The sequence below is a fragment of the Leucoraja erinacea genome, chromosome 3 (genome assembly GCF_028641065.1).
Source record: "Leucoraja erinacea ecotype New England chromosome 3, Leri_hhj_1, whole genome shotgun sequence".
In the NCBI taxonomy this organism is placed as follows: domain Eukaryota; kingdom Metazoa; phylum Chordata; class Chondrichthyes; order Rajiformes; family Rajidae; genus Leucoraja; species Leucoraja erinaceus.
Window position 1 is genome coordinate 52,444,100 of NC_073379.1, and position 20,830 is coordinate 52,464,929.

The 20,830-nt window shown below is 43.9% G+C and overlaps 1 protein-coding gene across 1 annotated transcript in view; it reads right to left on the bottom strand.

Annotated features, from left to right (window-relative positions):
* rest (RE1-silencing transcription factor) overlaps positions 1 to 20,316 on the bottom strand; it is a 37,179-nt gene extending 16,863 nt beyond the window's left edge. The window contains exons 1-3 of the mRNA XM_055632666.1: positions 20,161 to 20,316; positions 15,782 to 16,644; positions 136 to 219 (exon numbers count right to left, since the gene is read on the bottom strand). Of these exons, the coding sequence (XP_055488641.1) occupies positions 136 to 219; positions 15,782 to 16,634 (937 nt within the window). The 5' untranslated portion in view covers positions 16,635 to 16,644; positions 20,161 to 20,316. The remainder of the gene's footprint in view (positions 1 to 135; positions 220 to 15,781; positions 16,645 to 20,160) is intronic.
* Positions 20,317 to 20,830: the final 514 nt, after the last annotated feature.

Here is a 20,830-nt window from a genome sequence, read left to right on the forward strand (position 1 = left end):
AATAGTAAAATTGCATGGCAAGATTTGAACCCACATTCCTTGAAATGTTGATTATTTTTGTAAGGACACATATTTCTTCAATTAATTCATCTGAAATGTGAACACTTGAACCCATTCATCACTCATTATACTAACCTGAATGTGTACGCATGTGCCTGGTCAGGTGGGTTTTCTGAGAACTTGAGTAAGGACACTGTGGACACTTGTAAGGCCGTTCACCTGTGAAACAAACATATAAATTAAAAAAAAGAATGCTACTCTACTTACGAGGTTGAAAACTTTACACACGGCTATCCAAACTGTGCTCAAGGAGCATCACCCAATTCAGCCTTTCGAGGCAACTTAATATTTGCCATAGCTCTCACTCTATTGTGTGTACCTTGGAATTGGAAAAGGGCGTTTATTGGCTGCGGTCACTTTTTTTCAATAAATCTTCTATCAGCAACACAGCAGATTCAGAGGAACAAAGATTCAAGCTACCCAGTGCACTCTCCAATGCACCTCTACGATAAAAGTTTAAAAGCTGTAAGGCCTGTTTACACAGAATCTTCTCAAGCATATGGTGCATTGTTTCATCAACTCAGTGACATCATTACACTTGTGTAGCACATTCCAAAGTCACGTGCTCAGCTTATCATTTCCAATATGTTAAAAAATGAACAAAATGTGGGTGTTTAAAATTCATAAGATATAGGATGCCTTGGAAACTGCTATGTATCTGCAAGCTATAGCATAATGCATAAAACCTCAGGATTTCCAACAACAGTATATACAGTGCATTCAGAAAGTATTCAGACCCCTTCACTTTTTCCACATTTTGTTACGTTACAGCCTTATTCTAAAATGGATTCAATCACTTTTTTTTTTAATCATCAATCTACACACAATACCCCATTATAAAAAAAGCAAAAATAGGTATTTAGAATTTTTTTGCAAATTAAAAATAAATAATTGAAATATCACATTTACATAAGTATCTCTCTGTACTTTGTTTCGTTCATCTTTCCCTCTATCCGGACTAAACTCCCAGTTCCTGCCGTTGAAAAACATCCCCACAGCATGATGCTATCACCACCATGCTTCACCGTACGTATGGTGTTGGCGGCGCGACTCACCCGTTGCAGCGGCCCCTACAGCCTGTCTGTCTTTTTTTTATTTTTTGTCTAGTTAAATGTAGTGCTTGGTGTTTTTTAATAGTATTTTTAAATGTGTAAATGTGGGGGGCGGGGGGGGAGGGGGAAACTGTTTAAATCTCTTCCCTGTCCGGGAGACCCGACTTTTTCCCTGTCGGGTCTCGGCTGTCGTTGGGGCCTAGCACCGTGGAGCAGCCTCCAACCTGAACGACCCGGGGGCTCCAGTCCCGGAGACTGCGGAGCTGCGGATCTGCGGACTCACCATCGTCGGGGGTGGCCGGCCTCGGAGCGTGGGGAGCGGCGGTGACTCGCTGCTGCGACTCGACTCCTGGGGCCCGGAGGCTCCAGCAACGCAGCCGCAGGTCCGGTGGACTGTGACATCGGGAGCTCGCGGGTCCGGGGGGAGAGAGAGAGACCGCTTCCCGGAGCTCCCGCAACGCGACTTCTCCAGCCGGTGTCACGGGGTTGGAACAACCCGGACCGGGACAGTACATCACCCGGCACGGCTTCATGGCCGTGGGACTCACCATCGCCCGTGGGGGTTCCAACCTTGGACTTTCAGACCGGGAGCGGGGCCGTAAATCGCCCCGCGCGGCCTAAAATGGCCGTGGCACTCATCATCGCCCGCCTGGGGCTTGGACATCGGGAGAGACACGGAGAACAGGGGAGAGAAAAGACTTGCCTTCCATCACAGTGGCTTCACTGTGATGGATGTTTGTGTGAATTTAATTATGTGTATGTCTGTAAGACAGTGTCTTTGTTTGTATGGCTGTGGAAACAACATTTCGTTTGAGTCTCACTGGGGCTCAAATGATAATAAATTTGTATTGTATTGTATTGTATTGGCCAGGTGATGAGCGGTGCCTAGTTGTTCCAGACGTGATGCTTGGCATTCAGGCCAAAGAGTTCAATCTTGATTTCATCAGACCAGAGGATCTTGATTCTCATGCCTTTTGGCAAACTCCAAGCAGGCTGTCATGTGCCTTTTACTGAGGGGTGGCTTCCATTTGGTCACTCTACCATAAAGGCCTGATTGGTGGAGTGCTACAAATACAGTTGTCCTTCTGGAAGGTTCTCCCATCTTCACAGAGGAACTCTGGAGCTTTGTCAGAGTGACATTTGGGTTCTTGGTCACCTCCCTAACCAATTGCTCAGTTTGGCTGGGCAGCAAGCTCTATGAAGAATCCTGGTAGTTCCAAAGTTCTTCCATTTAAGAATGACGGAGGCCACTGTGCTCTTCGGGAACCTGCTGCAGAAATTGTTTTGTACCCTTCCCCAGATCTGTGCCTCAACACAATCCTGTCTCGGAGGTTTACGGACAATTCCTTCGTCTTCATGGCTTGGTTTTTGCTCTGACATGCACTGTCACCTGTGGGACCTTATATCGACAGGTGTGTGCCTTTACAAATCATGTCCAATCAATTTAATTTACCACTGGTAGACTCCAATCAAGTTGTAGAAACATCTCAAGGATAATTAATGGTAAATGGTAGGGAATTGAATGGTAGGGAATTGAAGAATGCAGGTGAACAGAGGGATCTGGGAATAACTGTGCACAGTTCCCTGAAAGTGGAATCTCATGTAGATAGGGTGGTAAAGAAAGCTTTTGGTGTGCTGGCCTTTATAAATCAGAGCATTGAGTATTGAGCATTCGGATGTAATGTTAAAATTATACAAGGCATTGGTGAGGCCAATTTTGGAGTATGGTGTACAATTTTGATCGCCTAATTATAGGAAGGATGTCAACAAAATAGAGAGCGTACAGAGGAGATTTACTAGAATGTTGCCTGGGTTTCTTCAACTAAGTTACAGAGAAAGGTTGAACAAGTTAGGGCTTTATTCTTTGGAGCGCAGAAGGTTAAGGGGGGTCTTGATAGAGGTCTTTAAAATGATGAGAGAGATAGACAGAGTTGACGTGGATAAGCTTTTCCCACTGAGAGTAGGGAAGATTCAAACAAGGGGACATGACTTGAGAATTAAGGGACAGAGGTTTAGGGGTAACATGAGGGGGAACTTCTTTACTCGGAGAGTGGTGGCTGTGTGGAATGAGAAAGGCTGAAGCAATGTGTCCTGGGACTTAAGGGCAAGGCTGCTTTATCAAAGGGAGCTGAGGGAATGCTCAGTATTCTGTTTCACGGATTACTGAGACGTGGCTGCAGGCGGATGGGGCCTGGGAACTTCATATTCAGGGTTATACATCCTATAGAAAGGACAGGCAGATGGGCAGAGGAGGGGGGTTAGCTCTGCTGGTGAGGGAGGGAATTCAGTCCCTTGCGAGGGAAGACATAGGGACTGACGAGGTAGAGTCACTGTGGATTGAGTTGAGAAATTGTAAAGGCAAGAAGACATTAATTGGTGTTATTTACAGACCCCCAAATAGTAGTCCGGATGTAGGGTGTAAGTTGCAGCAAGAGTTAAAACTGGCATGTAACAAAGGTAATGCCACTGTGGTGATAGGGGATTTCAATATGCAGGTAGACTGGGAAATTCAGGTTGGTTCAGGACCCCAAGATATAGAGTTTGTAGAATGCCTCAAGATGGATTCTTAGAGCAACTGGTAATGGAGCCGACCAGAGAAAAGGCAATTCCGGATTTAGTGTTGTCCAACGAACCAGATATGATAAGAGAATTCGAGGTAAAGAAACCGCTTGGAGGTAGTGATCATAATATGATTAGTTTTAATCTGAAATTTGAGAATGAGAAGGTTAAATCGGAAGTGGCAGTGATGCAGTTGAACAAAGGGGACTATGAAGGCATGAGAGGGGAGCTGGCAGGAATGACGGTGGAACAGCAATGGCAGGAATTTCTGGGCATAATACAGAAGACGCAGGATCATTTCATTCCAAAAAGGAAGAAAGATTCTAAGGGGAGTAGGAGGAAACTGTGGCTGACAAGAGAAGTTAGGGATAGAATAAAACTAAAAGAAAAGATGTATAACACAGCAAAGAGTAGCCGTAAACCAGAGGATTGGGAAACCTTCATAGGACAACAGAAGGAAACAATACGGGCTGAAAAGATGAAGTACGAGGGGAAGCTGGCCAGGAATATAAAGAAGGACAGTAAAAGCTTATTTAGATATGTTAAGGGAAAAAGAGTAGCAAAGTCAAATGTGGGTCCCTTGAAGGCAGACAAGAGTGAAATTATTATGGGCAACAAGGAGGCAGAAGGGTTGAACAGGTACTTCGGATCTGTCTTCACTAAGGAGGACACAAACAATCTCCCAGATGTACTGGAGGACAGAGGATCTAAGGGGGTAGAGGAACTGAAAAAGATTTTCATTAGGTGTGAAATAGTATTGGGTAGGCTAATGGGATTGAAGGATGATAAATCCCCTGGACCTGATGGTCTGCATTCCAGGGTCCTCAGGGACGTGGCTCTAGAAATAGTGGACGCATTGGTGATCATTTTCCAATGTTCAATAGATTCAGGATCAGTTCCTGTGGATTGGAGGATAGTTAATGTTATCCCACTTTTCAAGAAAGGAGCGAGAGAGAAAACAGGGAATTACAGACCAGTTAGCCTGACTTTGGTGGTGGGAAAGATGCTGGAGTCAATTATTAAAGAGGTAATAATGGGGCATTTGGATAGCAGTAAAAGAATTAGTCCAAGTCAACATGGATTTATGAAAGGGAAATCATGCTTCACTAATCTTCTGGAATTTTTTGAGGATGTGACAAGTAAAATGGAGTGCCGCAAGGCTCGGTGTTGGGGCCACAACTGTTTACCATATATATTAATGATTTGGAAGAGGGGATTAGGAGCAACACTAGCAAGTTTGCGGATGACACAAAGCTGGGTGGCAGTGTGAACTGTGAAAAGGATGTTAGGAGGTTGCAGGGTGACCTGGACAGGTTGAGTGAGTGGGCAGATGCGTGGCAGATGCAGCATAATATAGATAAATGTGAGGTTATCCACTTTGGTGGCAAAAACAAGGGGGCAGATTATTATCTCAATGGGGTTAGGTTAGGCAAGGGGGAGGTGCAGCGAGACCTAGGTGTCCTTGTACACCGGTCACTGAAAGTTGGTGTGCAGATACAGCAGGCAATGAAGAAAGCTAATGGAATGTTGGTCTTCATAACAAGAGAATTTCAGTATAGGAGTAAAGAGGTTCTTCTGCAGTTGTATAGGGCTCTGGTGAGACCACATCTGGAGTATTGTGTACAGTTTTGGTCTCCTAATTTGAGGAAGGACATCCTTGTGATTGAGGCAGTGCAGCGTAGGTTCACAAGATTGATCCCTGGGATGGCGGGACTGTCATATGAGAAAAGATTGAAAAGACTAGGCTTGTATTTACTGGAGTTTAGAAGGAAGAGGGGGGTATCTTATAGAAACAGATAAATTATAAAAGGACTGGACAAGCTAGATGCAGGAAAAATGTTCCCAATGTTGGGCGAGTCCAGAACCAGGCGCCACAGAAATAGAATAAAGGGGAGGTCATTTAAGACGGAGGTGAAAAAAAACGTTTTCACCCAGAGTTGTGAATTTATGGAATTCCCTGCCACAGGTGGCAGTGGAGGCCAAATCACTGGATGGATTTAAGAGAGAGTTAGATAGAGCTCTAGGGGCTAGTGGAGTCAAGGGATATGAGGAGAAGGCAGGCACAGGTTATTGATAGGGGCGATCAGCCATGATCACAATGAATGGCAGTGCTGGCTCGAAGGGCTGAATGGCCTGCTCCTGCACCTAATTTCTATGTTTCTATGACTCGGCAACAGACCTGAACGAATACGCCACAGTTGTTACAGATTTCATAAAGAAATGTGTGGAAGACTGTATCCCAACAAAAACCTTCCAAGTGTTTCCCAATCAGAAGCCTTGGATGAACTATGAGATCTGCACTCTTCTGAAGACCAGACGTGTCTGATGATGCAGTGGTCTACACGAAGTCCAGATACGACCTTGGTTAAGACCATCAAAAAGGCCAAAAGGGACTTCTGCTCCAAACCAGAGGATGAGACGGATGTTCGGCAGCTGTGGCGGGGCTTGAATGCAATCACCTCCTACAAGGCAAGATCAGGAGGCAGCTCGAATTTCGGCGAAACATCACTCCCTGACGAGCTCAATGCGTTTTACGCACGCTTTGATAGGGAGAATACTGATGTGCCTTCTCGAGCCCCCATTTGCTGTGATGGTATTTCAGTCTCAGTCACAGAGGCCGACGTCAGAAAATCCTTCAGAGGGGTGAACCCTCGAAAAGCACCTGGACCTGATGGTATACCCGGTCGTGTTCTAAAAACCTGTGCGGATCAACTGGCTGGAGTTTTTACGGACATTTTCAGCCTCTCACTTCTGAGGTCTGAGGTTCCCACCTGCTTTAAAAGGTCATCAATTATACTGGTGCCCAAGAAGAGCAAGGTGACGTGCCTCAATGACATCGACCAGTGGCACTAACGTCTGTGGTGATGAAGTATATGGACACACAGATCTGTTCTGTATTCGTGCCTACTATGTTCTGGTGTGCTAAAGCAAAGCAAGAATTTCACTGTCCTATCAGGGACACATGACAATAAACTCTCTTGAACTACAAGACTCTTCAACAGGTACATGAATAGGAAATATTTGGAGGGAGATGGCTAAGTGGGACTAGCTCAGTTAAGCAACTTGGTTGGCAAGGACAAGCTGGACTGAAGGGTCTGTTTCCATGCTGCATAGTTTCATTACTTTATGACTATAACAGATGTGTACCTAAACTAAAGCAGATGTAAAGATCATCAAAGCAGCACTGAAAATGGTTCATTATACATCATAAGGAAAGGGAGCCAATGTCATTGGGAATCATAAGTGTAGAAATAAGTCAACTAATAGGTATGAACCCATATTTCAACTGACTCATAAAAACAAAATACAAAAATTAGGAAGACACCCTTCATAGGTTGGGACATTGAGTATAAGAGTCAAGAAGTCACGATGCAGCTTTATAGGAAGTTTGATTTGGCCACATATTGAGCATTGCGTGCAGTTCTAGACACCCCCATTACAGGAAGGGTATGAAGGCTTTGGAAATGGTATAGAAGAGGTTTACCAGAAGGTTGACTGGATTAACGGGTATTAGCTACAGGGAGAGGTTAGACAGACTTGGTATGGTTTCTCTGGAACGCTGGAGGTTCCAGGAAGACTTGACAGAGATGTATAAAATTGTGAGGTGAGAGGCACAGATAGGGTTGACAGTCAGAAACTTTGTCACAGATTGGAAAAATCAAATACTAGAGATCATATCTTTAAGATAAGAGGGGCAAAGTTTAGGGGAGATGTGCGAGGCAATTGTTTATACACAGAGGATGGTGAGTGCCTAGAATGTGCTGCACGTTGGTGGTTGAGGCAGATATAATACTGGCATTTACATAGACATTGAAAATAGGTGCAGGAGGAGGCTATTTGAGCCTTCGAGCCTGCACCGCCATTCATTGCGATCATGACTGATCATCCACAATCAGTAACCCGTGCCTGCCTTCTACCCATATCCCTTGATTCCGCTAGCCCCTAGAGATCTATCTAATTCTCTTTTAAATTCATCCAGTGAATTGGTCTCTATTGCCTTCTGTGGCAGAGAATTCCACAAATTCACAACTCTCTGGGTGAAAAAGTTTCTCATCTCAGTTTTAAATGGCCTCCATTTTATTCTTAGACTGTGGCTCCTGGTTCTGGATTCCCCCAACATTGGGAACATTTTTCCTACATCTAACTTGTCCAGTCCTTTTATAATTTTATACGTTTCTACAAGATACCTCTCATCCTTCTAAATTTCAGTGAATACAAACCCAGTCTTTCCGATCTTTCCGCATGTGACAAGTCCCGCCATCCCGGGGATTAACCTCATGAACCTATGCCGCACTGCCTCAATAGCAACGATGTCCTTCCTCAAATTAGGAGACCACAACTGCACACAATGCTCGAGATGTGGTCTCACCAGGGCCCTGTACAACTGCAGAAGGACCTCTTTATTCCTATACTCAAATCCTCTCATTGTGAAGGTCAATATGCCATTAGCTTTCTTCACTGCCTGCTGTAACTGCATGTTTACTTTCAGTGACTGGTGCTCAAGGACACCCAAGTCTCATTGCACTTCCCTTTTTCCTAATCTGACACAATTGAAATAATAATCTGCCTCCTTGTTCTTGCCGCCAAAGTGGATAACCTCACATTTGGACTACATTATACTGCATCTGCCATGCATCTGCCCACTCACTCAACATGTCCAAGTCACCCTGCAACCTCTTAGCATCCTCTTCGCAGTTCATACTGCCACATACAGTGGCTTGCAAAAGTATTCATACCCCTTGAACTTTTCCACATTTTGTCACGTTATAACCACAAACGTAAATGTATTTTATTGGGATTTTATGTGATAGACCAACACAAAGTGGCGCATAATTGTGAAGTGGAAGGAAAATGATAAATGGTTTTCAAATTTTTTTACAAATAAAAAACTGAAAAGTGTGGCGTGCAAAAGTATTCAGCCCCCTTTACTCTGATACCCCTAAATAAAATCCAGTGCAACCAATTGCCTTCAGAAGTCACCTAATTAGTAAATAGAGTCCACTTGTGTGTAATCTAAACTCAGTATAAATACAGCTGTTCTGTGAAGGCCTTCGAGGTTTATTAGAGAACATGAGTGAACAAACAGCAGCATGAAGCCCAAGGAACACAGCAGACAGGTCAGGGATAAAGTTGTGGAGAAGTTTAAAGCAGGGTTAGGTTATAAAAAACTATCCCAAGCTTTGAACATCTCACGGAGCACTGTTCAATCCACATCCGAAAATGAAAAGAGTATGGCACAACTGCAAACCTACCAAGACATGGCCATCCACCTAAACTGACAGGCCGGGCAAGGAGAGCATTGATCAGAGAAGCAGCCAAGAGGCCCATGGTAACTCTGGAGGAGCTGCAGAGATCCACAGCTCAGGTTGGAGAATCTGTCCACAGGACAACTATTAGTTGTGCACTCCACAAATCGGGCCTTTATGGAAGAGTGGCAAGAAGAAAGCCATTGTTGAAAAAAAGCCATAAGAAGTCCCGTATGCAGTTTGCCACAAGCCATGTGGGGGACACAGCAAACAAGTGGAGGAAGGTGCTCTGGTCAGATGAGACCAAAATTAAAGTTTTTGCCTAAATGCAAAACGCTATGTTTGGTGGAAAACTAACACTGCGCATCACCCTGAACACACCATCCCCACTGTGAAACATGGTGGTGGCAGCATCATGCTGTGGGGATGCTTTTCTTCAGCAGGGACAGGGAAGCTGGTCAGAGTTGATGGGAAGATGGATGGAGCCAAATACAGGGCAATCTTGGAAGAAAACCTGGTAGATTCTGCAAAAGACTTGAGACTGGGGCGGAGGTTCACCTTCCAGCAGGACAACGGCCCTAAACATACAGCCAGAGCTACAATGGAATGGTTTAGATCAAAGCATATTCATGTGTTAGAATGGCCCAGTCAAAGTCCAGACCTAAATCCAATTGAGAATCTCTGGCAAGACTTGAAAATTGTTGTTCACAGACGCTCTCCATCCAATCTGACTGAGGTTGAGCTATTTTGCAAAGAAGAATTGGCAAAATTTTCAGTCTCTAGATGTGCAAAGCTGGTAGAGACATACCCCAAAAGATTTGCAGCTGTAATTGCAGCGAAAGGTGGTTCTACAAAGTATTGACTCAGGGGGGCTGAATACCTTTGCATGCCACACTTTTCAGTCTTTTATTTGTAAAACAATTTGAAAACCATGTATCATTTTCCTTCCACTTCACAATTATGCACCACTTTGTGTTGGTCTATCACATAAAATCCCAATAAAATACATTTAAGTTTGTGGTTGTAACATGACAAAATGTGGAAAAGTTCAAGGGGTATGAAAACGTTTGCAAGCCACTGTAGCTTTGTGTTATCTGCAAATTTGCCACGGTTAGTTTTAATTCCATCATCTAAATCATTAATATATATATACCCTGGCGGCACTCCACTCGCCACTGCCTGCCATTCAGACAGGCCCGTTTATTCCTACTCTTTGTCTCCTGTCTGCCAAACAATTCTCTATCCATGTAAATCCCCATAACGCCTATACCTTGTACTCTAATTATGCCCACTAATCTTTTGTGTGGGATCTTATCAAAGGCTTTCTAAAAGTCCAGATTCACTACATCCACTGGCTCTCCTTCATCCATTTTACTTGTCACATTCCCCAAAAATTCCAGAAAATTAATAAAGCAGGATTTCCCCGTCATAAATCCATGCTGACTTGGACCAATCCTTTTACTGCTATCCAAATGCGCCATTATTACTTAATATATGACTCCAGCATCTTCCCTACCACTGATGTCAGGCTAACTGGTCTATAATTCTCTGTTTTCTCTCTTGCTCCTTCCTTGAAAAGTGGGATAACATTAGCTACCCTCCAATCCACAGGAACTGATCCTGAATCTATAGAACATTAAAAAATGATCACCAATGCTGATTTCTAGAGCCACTTCGAGTACCCTGGGATGTAGACCATCATGCGCTGGGGATTAATCAGCTTTCTGTCCCATCAGTCTACCCAATACTATTTCTTGCCTAATGCAAATTTCTATCAGTCCCTCTGTTTCCATAGATCCTCTGTCCTCTAGTACATCTGGGAGATTGTTTGTGTCTTCCTTGGTGAAGGCAGAACCAAAGTACCTGTTCAACTCTTCTGCCATTTCAGCTTTCAGCCTGTAATCCTGGGTTGCTTTATTCCACTTAAACTGCTGATAATTTCACCTGTTTCTGCCTTCAAGGGACTCAAAACCCCAACAACCTTCTCGGCCGATCAAACGATGCGTTGCAGTCTCCAGATGTCATGCTTGGTGGCTGGGCCAAACCAGACCATGATGGAAAAGGTGAGGACAGACTCTATGATGGCAGTATGAAACTGGACCATCATTGCCTGTGGCAGATGGTGTTTCCGCAACTGCCGCAGGAAGTACACCCTCTGTTGACCCTTTTTGACTATGCAGTCGATGGTGGCCTCCCATTTAAGGTCCTTGAAGGTGATGGTTCCAAGGAACTTAAATTACTCCACAGATGTGACTGTGGTGTTGTAGATGGTGAGTGGGGGGAGGGGAGGGGAAACTCTCCTAAAGTTTACAATTAATTCCACCTTCTTGAGCTCCAGGTTTTTGCAATGGCACCAGGACGACAGCTGTGTCACTTGCTGTCTGTGGGCAGATTGCTCCCCATCGTGGATCAGTCCAATCAGGGTTGTGTCATCCGCAAACTTGAGATGCTTGACAGAGGAGTCTGTGGAGGTGCAGTTGTTGGTGTAGAGAAAGTAAAGGAGGGGGGGGAAGAGTATGCAGCCTTGCGGTGCTCCAGTGCTGAGGGTCTGAGATGTGCTTTCCCAGCCTCACATGCTGCTTCCTGTTTGTCAGGAAGTTGGTGATTCACTGACAGAGGGGTTCAGGCAGAATCAACTGGGAGAGTTTGGAATGTAGTAGTTCTGGCACAGTGGTGTTGAATGCAGCGCTAAAATTCACAAACTGATCTACAATCTTTGCATAGGTCCCCTAGTCGTCTAGGTGCTGGAAGATGAAGTGCAGACCTAGGTTGATCCGGTACGCAAACTTCAGGGGGGTCCAGTTGATGTGGGGTGGGGTGAAGGGGGGGGGGGGGGGATGGGGGAAGGAAGAAGACTCTTCCTTTCTTCTTCCCACCCCCACCCCCCCCCCCCCAACAGTGAAGTAGAGTCTCGACCCAAAATGTCACCTATTCCTTTGCTGCATAGATGCTGCCTCACCTGTTGAGTTTCTCCAGCATTTTTGTCTACCTCTGATAAAGGTTAATGCTCTGAGTTTAAAGCTACAAAATGGCCAAAACTGAATAGACATTACTAATGCTATGAAAATCCACATCAACAAGAGGGGTCTGTTCTGAATCACTCACACCATGTTGAAATGATGCAATTTGATATTAAGGAAATGTGAAAACAAGAAAATTATAGAAAGTTATGTAAATGGAAAACTTAATTCAACCAAGTAAATGCATATTCATTAAACAAAATACTAAGCTGGCAGACACAATACACGTCTGATTCTTCAGCATGTTTTTTTTAAGGAATCTATGAAAGGATTCTGCGGATTACAACACAAAAGGCTGAAGTTTAACGATAAGACAGAGATACCAGAGAGACCTGAAACCAGGACTGATCTTTACAATTTTGTAATTCAATGAAATGGTGAAAATTTACATGAATAACAGAAATGTTAATAGGAGACAAACTGACTACCCTTAAAAGATGCAATGAAAACCAGGAGGTTCATCCCAAAGAAACATGGTCTACACACATCAAATAAATAAGGAAAATAAATTGGTTGATTAAATCTCAAAGGGAGCAGGGATTCACATGTAAACAGCAGAAAAGGCAGTACATGTTAATAAATAGTGCTTGAGAGAGTTCTAGAGCAAATGCATTGAAGATGAGGGTAAACTTAGTTACCAAAGATTTATTAATACACCAAGTGCCATAAAGGCATTAACAAATACTAGGGTGAACTATAGACCCAAGAACTTTCAAACAAACTGAGCAGAAGAAACAGATTTTTGCCTATTGGGTAACTCTTGATCCATTCATCTGTTGAGAGGGTGGAAGTTACTCAAACATGCCGAGGAAAAGTAAATAATAACTGAACAATTTCCCGCATTAGGTAGATCATTTAAAATGGGAGAAGCATGTATCCAGAGCTGAGGTTATAATGCTGACAGTTGTTTCTTTCATTGCATACCGAGTACTTTGCTTGTTTTGAATACCACTGTTAAACCAAATTGTCAAGATAATGCCGAAAAGAAGCAGAGTAGGACTGTTGCCTTCACTACCTTTGTCTGAAAATTGGTATAATTACTTCAGATGTATCCTACTGCTCATTAGAATTGTGGTGGTAGTTACTCTTACCAGTGCTATTGTGGAAGAAGCAGCTATGTCATGAATATGCCACTGTTCAGACCATGTATTTTGTTCAAGTATGATGGTCCGCTTACAATCTGACAGAGACTTTTGACAGCCATACATCTCAAAGTTAAGCCTGTTTTATTGTTCGTAGTAATGCCATACCATGCGCTGTGACACATTGAAGACCCATCCCCACTACCATTGCACTTTAAGTGTTGTTTTTCTTTTGGCAGTGCTAAATATAGTGCTGCATTGTCCGTTATTGGTAGAATCACTACAGTATATCAGCTCAGTGGAGAATTTGTGAGTTTTGCATTGACTGAATGCCCAAGTTACTTTTTAGCGTTCCAAGGATTTAGTTTAGAGATACAGCGTGGAAAAAGGTCCTTTGGTCCACCGGGCCTGCACCAACCAGCAAACCCCGCACATTACACTAACCTACACCCATTAGGGACAATTTTTACATTTACCAAGCTAATTAACCTACAAACCTCTATGTCTTTGGAGTGTGGGAGGAAACCGAAGATCTTGGAGAAAACTCACGCAGGTGACGGGGAGAACGTACAAATTCCATACAGACAGCACCCGTAATCAGGAGCGAACCCAGATCCCCAGCACTGCATTGGCTGTAAGGGAGCATCTCTAACGCTGCCCAATGGTGCCCGCCCTAATTTGCATGACGAACTGGGATTGAAATGCTTCAATCCTATTTAAAAGTTAAGATTAAACATGAACAAGTGTTCTTATAATTTTACTTTTCACACAATCTCTCTATTTATCTATCATTATATTCCTTGCTATTTTCTACATCAGAACTGTTTCCGAATATTGATCCTACTATCTACAAAGTAAGCATTTGCCCTTTGTTATTCCAATGCCTCATATGGGAATCCTCTGACCATGCAAAAATAAATCATCCTACTGCTGAATGACTGAAAGCTGCAGAATTATCATTGGCCACTTGTACATCCTCACCTGGATAGCTGGACTGGAGAAAGAAACACACAAGCATAATTTGGCAGCTAAGGAAAGGGTTCCAGCTATAAGGCTCAACTGGCCTCCACATCCAAATCAGCAGGTCAAGAAACAATACGATAAAAAACAGCCAGGCTATATGATGTTGGACTAAATTAAACTAAAGAAACTAACATGAAAATTGGTGGAGTTATCACCATGAAGAACATTGTCAAAGGTACAACAGGACAAAGGTACAATAGGAAAGTTGTGGGGAAAATGAGATGTGTTGTATGCAGTTTTGGTTGGCACACCATTAGGATATATTGGGACTAAGGAGAAGGTTTGGAAAGATTCTTAAAATTGAACTCAAACTGGATTGAAATGCTTGAATTATAAACAAAGGTTGGTCAAACATTGTGTAGGAAGGAACTGCAGATGCTGGTTTAAACTAAAGTTGGACACAAAAAGCTGGAGTAACTCAGCGAGTCAGGCAGCATTTCTGGGGAAAAGGAATAGGTGATGTTTTGGGTCAATACCCTTCTTCACACTGGTCAAACTTGGATTGTTTTCTATGAAGCATTGGACCCTGAAGAACAGCCGGATAGAAGTATATACAATTATGAGGCATGCATAGGGTAGAGTCCTTTGCCCAGAGTGGAAACATGACATATTAGAGGGTGAGGGTTTAAAGTTAGAGGGGGAAAGTTTAAAGAAACTTGAGAAGTGCTGCACTCTGAACTACTTTGGCAAACCGGTCTGACAAAATCTGAAATTTTAATTTCCATCTGTTTAAATCTTGTATCAGATCCGGTCCTCCCAACATCGAGGAATTTCAAGATTTTGACAAACTAAGTGGTCAAGAACACAACTTAAAAAGCTACCTGAAAAACAACTAAAATATTTCAAACTTTTGAAATTTTGAAGCTCCACACAAGGGTAAATTTACATCCTTCGCTTGTCAAAATCATTTGTCAATCAATTACATCCTTCGCTTGTCAAAATCATTTGACAAGCAAAGGAATTCCCTCAATGTCCTGGTTAATATAAATATGACAAATCAACATAATTATTTGAGATTATCTGGTAATTGTTCCATTGCTAATTGTGGAATCTTATTTGATGCAAACTGGCTGCAACAACTTCATTACAACAGGAGGCACAATCACCAGCAAAACATTTTGGGACAAGATCAAATTGTTACTGCTTCCAATTCAGCAATTGAAAGTTCCAATTAAAAGTTCCAAATATGCTATGAACAATTTATTCTCCTTGTTTTACTGTTTGCTTTAACATATATGTGCACTATAGTTCAAATCCATTTTTTTGTAATTCTTAGGAAAATGGCAAAGCAAAGACTTTTAATCAATTCCATAGTTTAATTGCTGAATAAAGAAGGCATCATTCATGTATTTGAGCACGTGACTTTGGGTGGTACTTCAGTGCATGATGAGGGACTGCACCACTGCCACATGGTGAATTCTGCACAAGTTAACCCACAATCCGATTCACCCCTTGAATAAAATATCCTATGTTAATAACCAAATCAAAAGTATGGAATTTTCCTTGTGTCTGAACAACACTCCTATCAACTATCCCACCATATATGGATTCAATTAATACCTATATCACTTACTGGGTTTTTTATGATTGTGTGGACATGGAAGATTCAATTAAATAATTATAACTGCACTGGAAATATACCTCATTGATTTAAAGGGGATATAAAATGATTCTTACATGAATTAACAGCAAACAGCTCTCACATCTCAGATGTTTTTCGAGAATAAACAAGGCCATACCTGTGTGTGTTCGCATATGCTGTACATAATTGTTCTTTCTGTCGGAGAAATATGAACACTGTGAACAGGTATAAACCTTTCGTGGAAAATGGTTCCGCAAATGCTTCTTCCAATGATATTCACTGACAGTAGTGTATGTGCAGATGGTGCATTTATAAACTTTCTCGTTTTCTCCAACTTTGTCATGATGTTTTAGATGTGCCAAGTAATGATCATATCGGTTTGTGTTATAGCCACATCTGTCACAGCGAATGGGACCTTTCGAAATATCTGCCTCTTCTGGAAGAGGATCTGGAACTTTGGATTTGCTTTGTTTTTCTGCATTTTCTTCAACAATGAACTTTTTGGCACTATGTACTTTGATATGATGCACAAAGTCCTTCTCAGATTCTGCTTCATAGTCGCATGGTCGACAACGAAATGGTTTTGACTTTTTTCCTTTGTCTGCCAAGCTTCCCTGATTCACTACTTCTGCTGTATCCGCGCTCAGGTCTTGAGACAAAGTTTCTGAACTATCCGTTGTTACAACATTCGGTACACTTTGATGTTCTGCATTTACATTTTCTGATTGCACTGTGTCATTTACATCAGGTCTCAATTCTTCCTCATTGTCTGATAAATTATCGTCGACTGTTTTCAATTCTGCCATCAGTACCTCCTCTCCTTGGCGATCATAACAGCTTATGTCACCAGTTAAGGCAACATTTGCTAACATAACCAGCTGAGGTGCTGCTGTCAAATCATTCTTGGAGAGGTAAGAAAAGTCACATATTTCCTCACTGGAAGAAGTCCCGATATTGAAGTGAGAAAACATGCTGGTCCCACTGGATTGCTCAAGTACTTGTGCAGCCATCTTTAATTTTCTGTGTGTAGAAACACCAACATAATATGAGATTTACTTTCAAAATGACTCACTTCTGCAATAGTTATAACCATAAAGCAGGATAATTATTATTTTGTTGCATTAGCATTATTATAATTTGGGACCAATTCAACAATTGAACACCATGAGATTATATGTATGTAGCATAGCACACAATGACATCTATAATACTTTCTCAATATCACAATTTTGTAATATATTATGACATTCTATTTAATAAAATCTCATTGATTAAATTTTCCTTGAGAAACCTATTGTGAATATCTATATTCTTGCCAAAAAAAAATGATATTTTGATAGTTTACTACTTAAGCAATGATAACTGATATTCTGAAGTTTAAAAAGTTCAACTCTGGAAACTCCTCAGTATTCACTGGAGTTCTGAGCATGCGTGAACCACTTTCTAAAATACTGTACATTTACACTCTCCAAATTGAACAGTGGATCCAACAAGGAAGTGGGTAGAAAGTTATTCCTTCTGTGCTCCCTTTCTCTTCAGGTACCAAGAGACAACTGGAGTAGAGAGATGGGGGAGATCCAGCCATGGTGATAGGAATGGAAGACCATGACATTATGATAGGGAGAAAATATTTTTAGATTGGGAAGGCTAGGAAGGCATGGTAAGGAGTGAGAAAATCCAGGGATGGCGATGTTGGGGGAAAGTGAACAAGGACAGAGAAGGATTGGGCAGAGTCCATGGAATCTTACAAACTGGGATTGGGAGAAGAACGATCAACCAAGTTAGGACTCTGTTGAAGATTACTGGGCAGGCAATGTGTGGGCTGAGGCAGAAGAAAAGCAGTGTTTGAGAGCACAGAATGCAACCCAATGGATCGGGAAACACAATGTGCAGATTATATCGGGCAGAAGAGGGCAGCTCCTAATGGCATAGAGTCTACAAGTACCAGAGGTATGGATGGAGAGTTTCCTGAATGTGACTGAAGGGTTCAGAGCGCCGGAAGTTTAAGTGGAGGTAAAATTAAAGAAAATGGAAAGAGATGGGCCTGATGGAATTGTGGGCAAGGGAAAACAGGGATTCAACAGTTGGCAGATGCAAAGGATGGATGGAAGTAGGCTAAGGGAATGATGATGGTAATCAGAGGGGTGGGTGGGTGAGGTGAGGGCAGGGGTCTGCAAGAGGGAGCACAGAAATCTGTCAGAGATTGAGGGAAGGTGGCACTCGATGAGAGAGCAGGAATTCTAGGGAGGTCTGCCAAGGCTCGCGGAGAAGGGAGCAAATATGTGGCAGATTATATCAGGATTTCCAAACAGCGAGATTAAAGGTGCGCATAGGTCTGGGAGGGGAGGAGGCAAAGATGAGTTTGTTCCTGGGTAGGAAGCAGAGGAGTGTCAGAATTCTCAACACATCAACCCCCAACACATACATGCTGACCAACATGATAAATTAGGCTAGTTCCATTTACCTGCATTTGGCCACATCTCTCTAAACCCTATCAATACATCTGTCTAAATTATTTTTATGTCATAATTGTAACTACTTTGCTGGTTTCCTCCGGAAGCTCATTTTAGATACACATTACCCTCTGAAGGAAATAATTGACCTGAGCTCATTCTCACCTTAGGCCTATGTCCTCTATCCTTTACATCCTCATGATTTTCTATACTAGAATAAGGTTAAACCTCAGCCTTCTAAACACCAAAAAAAAGTCACACCTCATCCACTCTCTCCCACAAGACCCTGTAACATCCTGGATAACGTCTTCTGTATCCTTTCCAACCTTATACCGCCCTTCCTATAGCTGGGTTACCAGAACTGCATAACTATTCCAAGGATGGTCACCATCGATGTCACAACAAAGACAAGCATGCCATACAACTTCTTCACTACCCCACCACTTTCAGGGAACATACACATGTCCTTCTCCATCTCTGTTCTGTAACACTCTCCAGGGCTCTACTACTTACTGTGCAAGTCCTGCCCTTGTTTGACATACATCTGCCCTAGTCTTGCACTAGCTTGCAACACCTCACACTTGTCAGTTGAATTCCATTTGCCATTCTTGGTCCACCTGCACGACTGATTGAGATCCTGTTTAAACTTAGATATTATTCTTCACTGTCCATTATACCACCAAATGTGTCACCTGCAAATTTACTAACAATGTCAACTACAGTTTTATCAAAATCATTAATGCAGTTAATAAACAGTAAACACAGCACCATCCCATGCAGCACATCACTATCATATGCCTCCAATTAGAAACCATGTACAAAAAACACCCTTTGATTCTGTCCTCCAAGCCAATTTTGAATCCAATTGGCTAGCTCATGGATTCAATGTAAGCTAACCTTCCAGACTAACCTATGATGTGGGATCTTGTCAAATGTCCTGCTAAAATGGAGAAGGGTGGGTGGAAATCCAGAGTAAGGTGGGAGTGTGGTGCTGTAGAATCCAGTGCTGGGAGAGGAGGATGCGGCTGTTTGGCATAGATGTATGGGAAGGGATTGGTTTGAAAACTGGGGATTGTCAGCAGGGGTAAGCTGGAGACTTGGGGAATGTTTAAGAGAGAACTACAGAAGCTGGTTAAATCGAAGGTAGACACAAAATGCTGGAGTAACTCAGCTGGTGAGGCAGCATCTATGGAGAGAAGGAATTGGCGACGTTTCGGGTCGAGGCCTTCTTCAGATTTGGGGAATAAGTGGATAGACTGTAGGTGAACTGGGATAGAACACAAAAAGTTCATAAGGAACTTAGTGGGTCAGCCAACATCTGTGCCAGATGATATTTCAGTTAGGACCTTACTTCAGATCTGGACGATGGTGGTGAAGTGCTGCAGAAGATCTGGGTCAAAGTAGAGTGGGTGTGCAAGGCATGTAAGTTAATGAGGGGATGTAAAGGGGGTTCGGGAACTGCTGCTAAAAATGTATGGAACGGTTGCTAGAGATCTGGAAATGGGCTGCACAGGATGTGGGGAGGGCACTGCGGAGTGGTGGGAAGGGAATAGATGGTGGGGGGGGGGGGTGTGATTGAAGAAGATACTGGGTCTGAGTGTGCAGGATATACGGGGAGTTGGAGCAGAACTGCAGCACAGCGTGGGTGCATCGACACCGTGGAGTGTGGCGTGGCGGGGAGCAGGCGATCTTGGCGGATCTCGGATACTGGGTGCTGGTATGCTTCAGGCTCCGCGGGCCGACATGTTGATTCCAGAACCGCTCGCTGTCCAGGCGGAACCCGAGATGTTTTGGGGGGACGGGACGGGGAAACTCCCTCCACCCTATCCCCGTCAAACAAACTCCACTCGAGAAGGAGACGGAGACACCCGGTGAGTGGGGCCCAGCCACTCGCCCACTCCCTTCATTGCCCCTCCGGGGGGGGGGGGGGGGGGGGGGGGGGGGGGGGGTCGAGGACGGGCCTGCTCCGCGATCAGCCCTGGACAGCGCCTCAGCGCCACGATCTCCGGAGCTCTGCTCCGAACGAGCCACCGAGAGGGGCTTCTTCTCTTCGGGCTGGGCATCGGTATTGGGTTCGGCTCACCTGCGGTCCGCTGCGGCTCGGCGGTGCTCTCTGCGCGACTCTGGGCGCCTCGCATTCCTTCACACCGAGGAGCCGAGCGAAAGTTTCAGCCCAACTCCAGCAACAGGTCTTCCGCCCGAGCAGGCCACTGACGTCAGCGCGCCGCGGCGAAACACAGCTGTCAGCGCAGTGCCCGCGGAAAGCAAGAGCTGCACCCCAATAACCGGTGCCTCAGCGCAGGGTGCACCCCAAAAACCGGCGTTCCAACGCACACTTACCCCAATCAACAGGGACTCCAGCTTAGGGTGCACCAGCAATAGCACAAAGTGCACCCCAATAACCGGTGCCTCAGCGCAGGGTGCACCCCAAAAACCGGCGTTCCAACGCACACTTACCCCAATCAACAGGGACTCCAGCTTAGGGTGCACCAGCAATAGCACAACGTGCACCCCAATAACCGGTGCTCCAGCGCAGGGTTCCCCGCCGATCACTACGCGCTCCAGCACAGGGTGCACCCCAGTAACCGGTACACCAGCACAGGCTGCACCCCAACAACTGGGACGCCAGCACAAGGTGCGTATCAATAACCAGGGACTCCAGAACAAGGTGCACACCAATAACGTACCCCTAGCGCAGATTGTACCCCAATTGCAGGGGACTCCACAGGTGGCACCCCAATAACTGGCGGTGC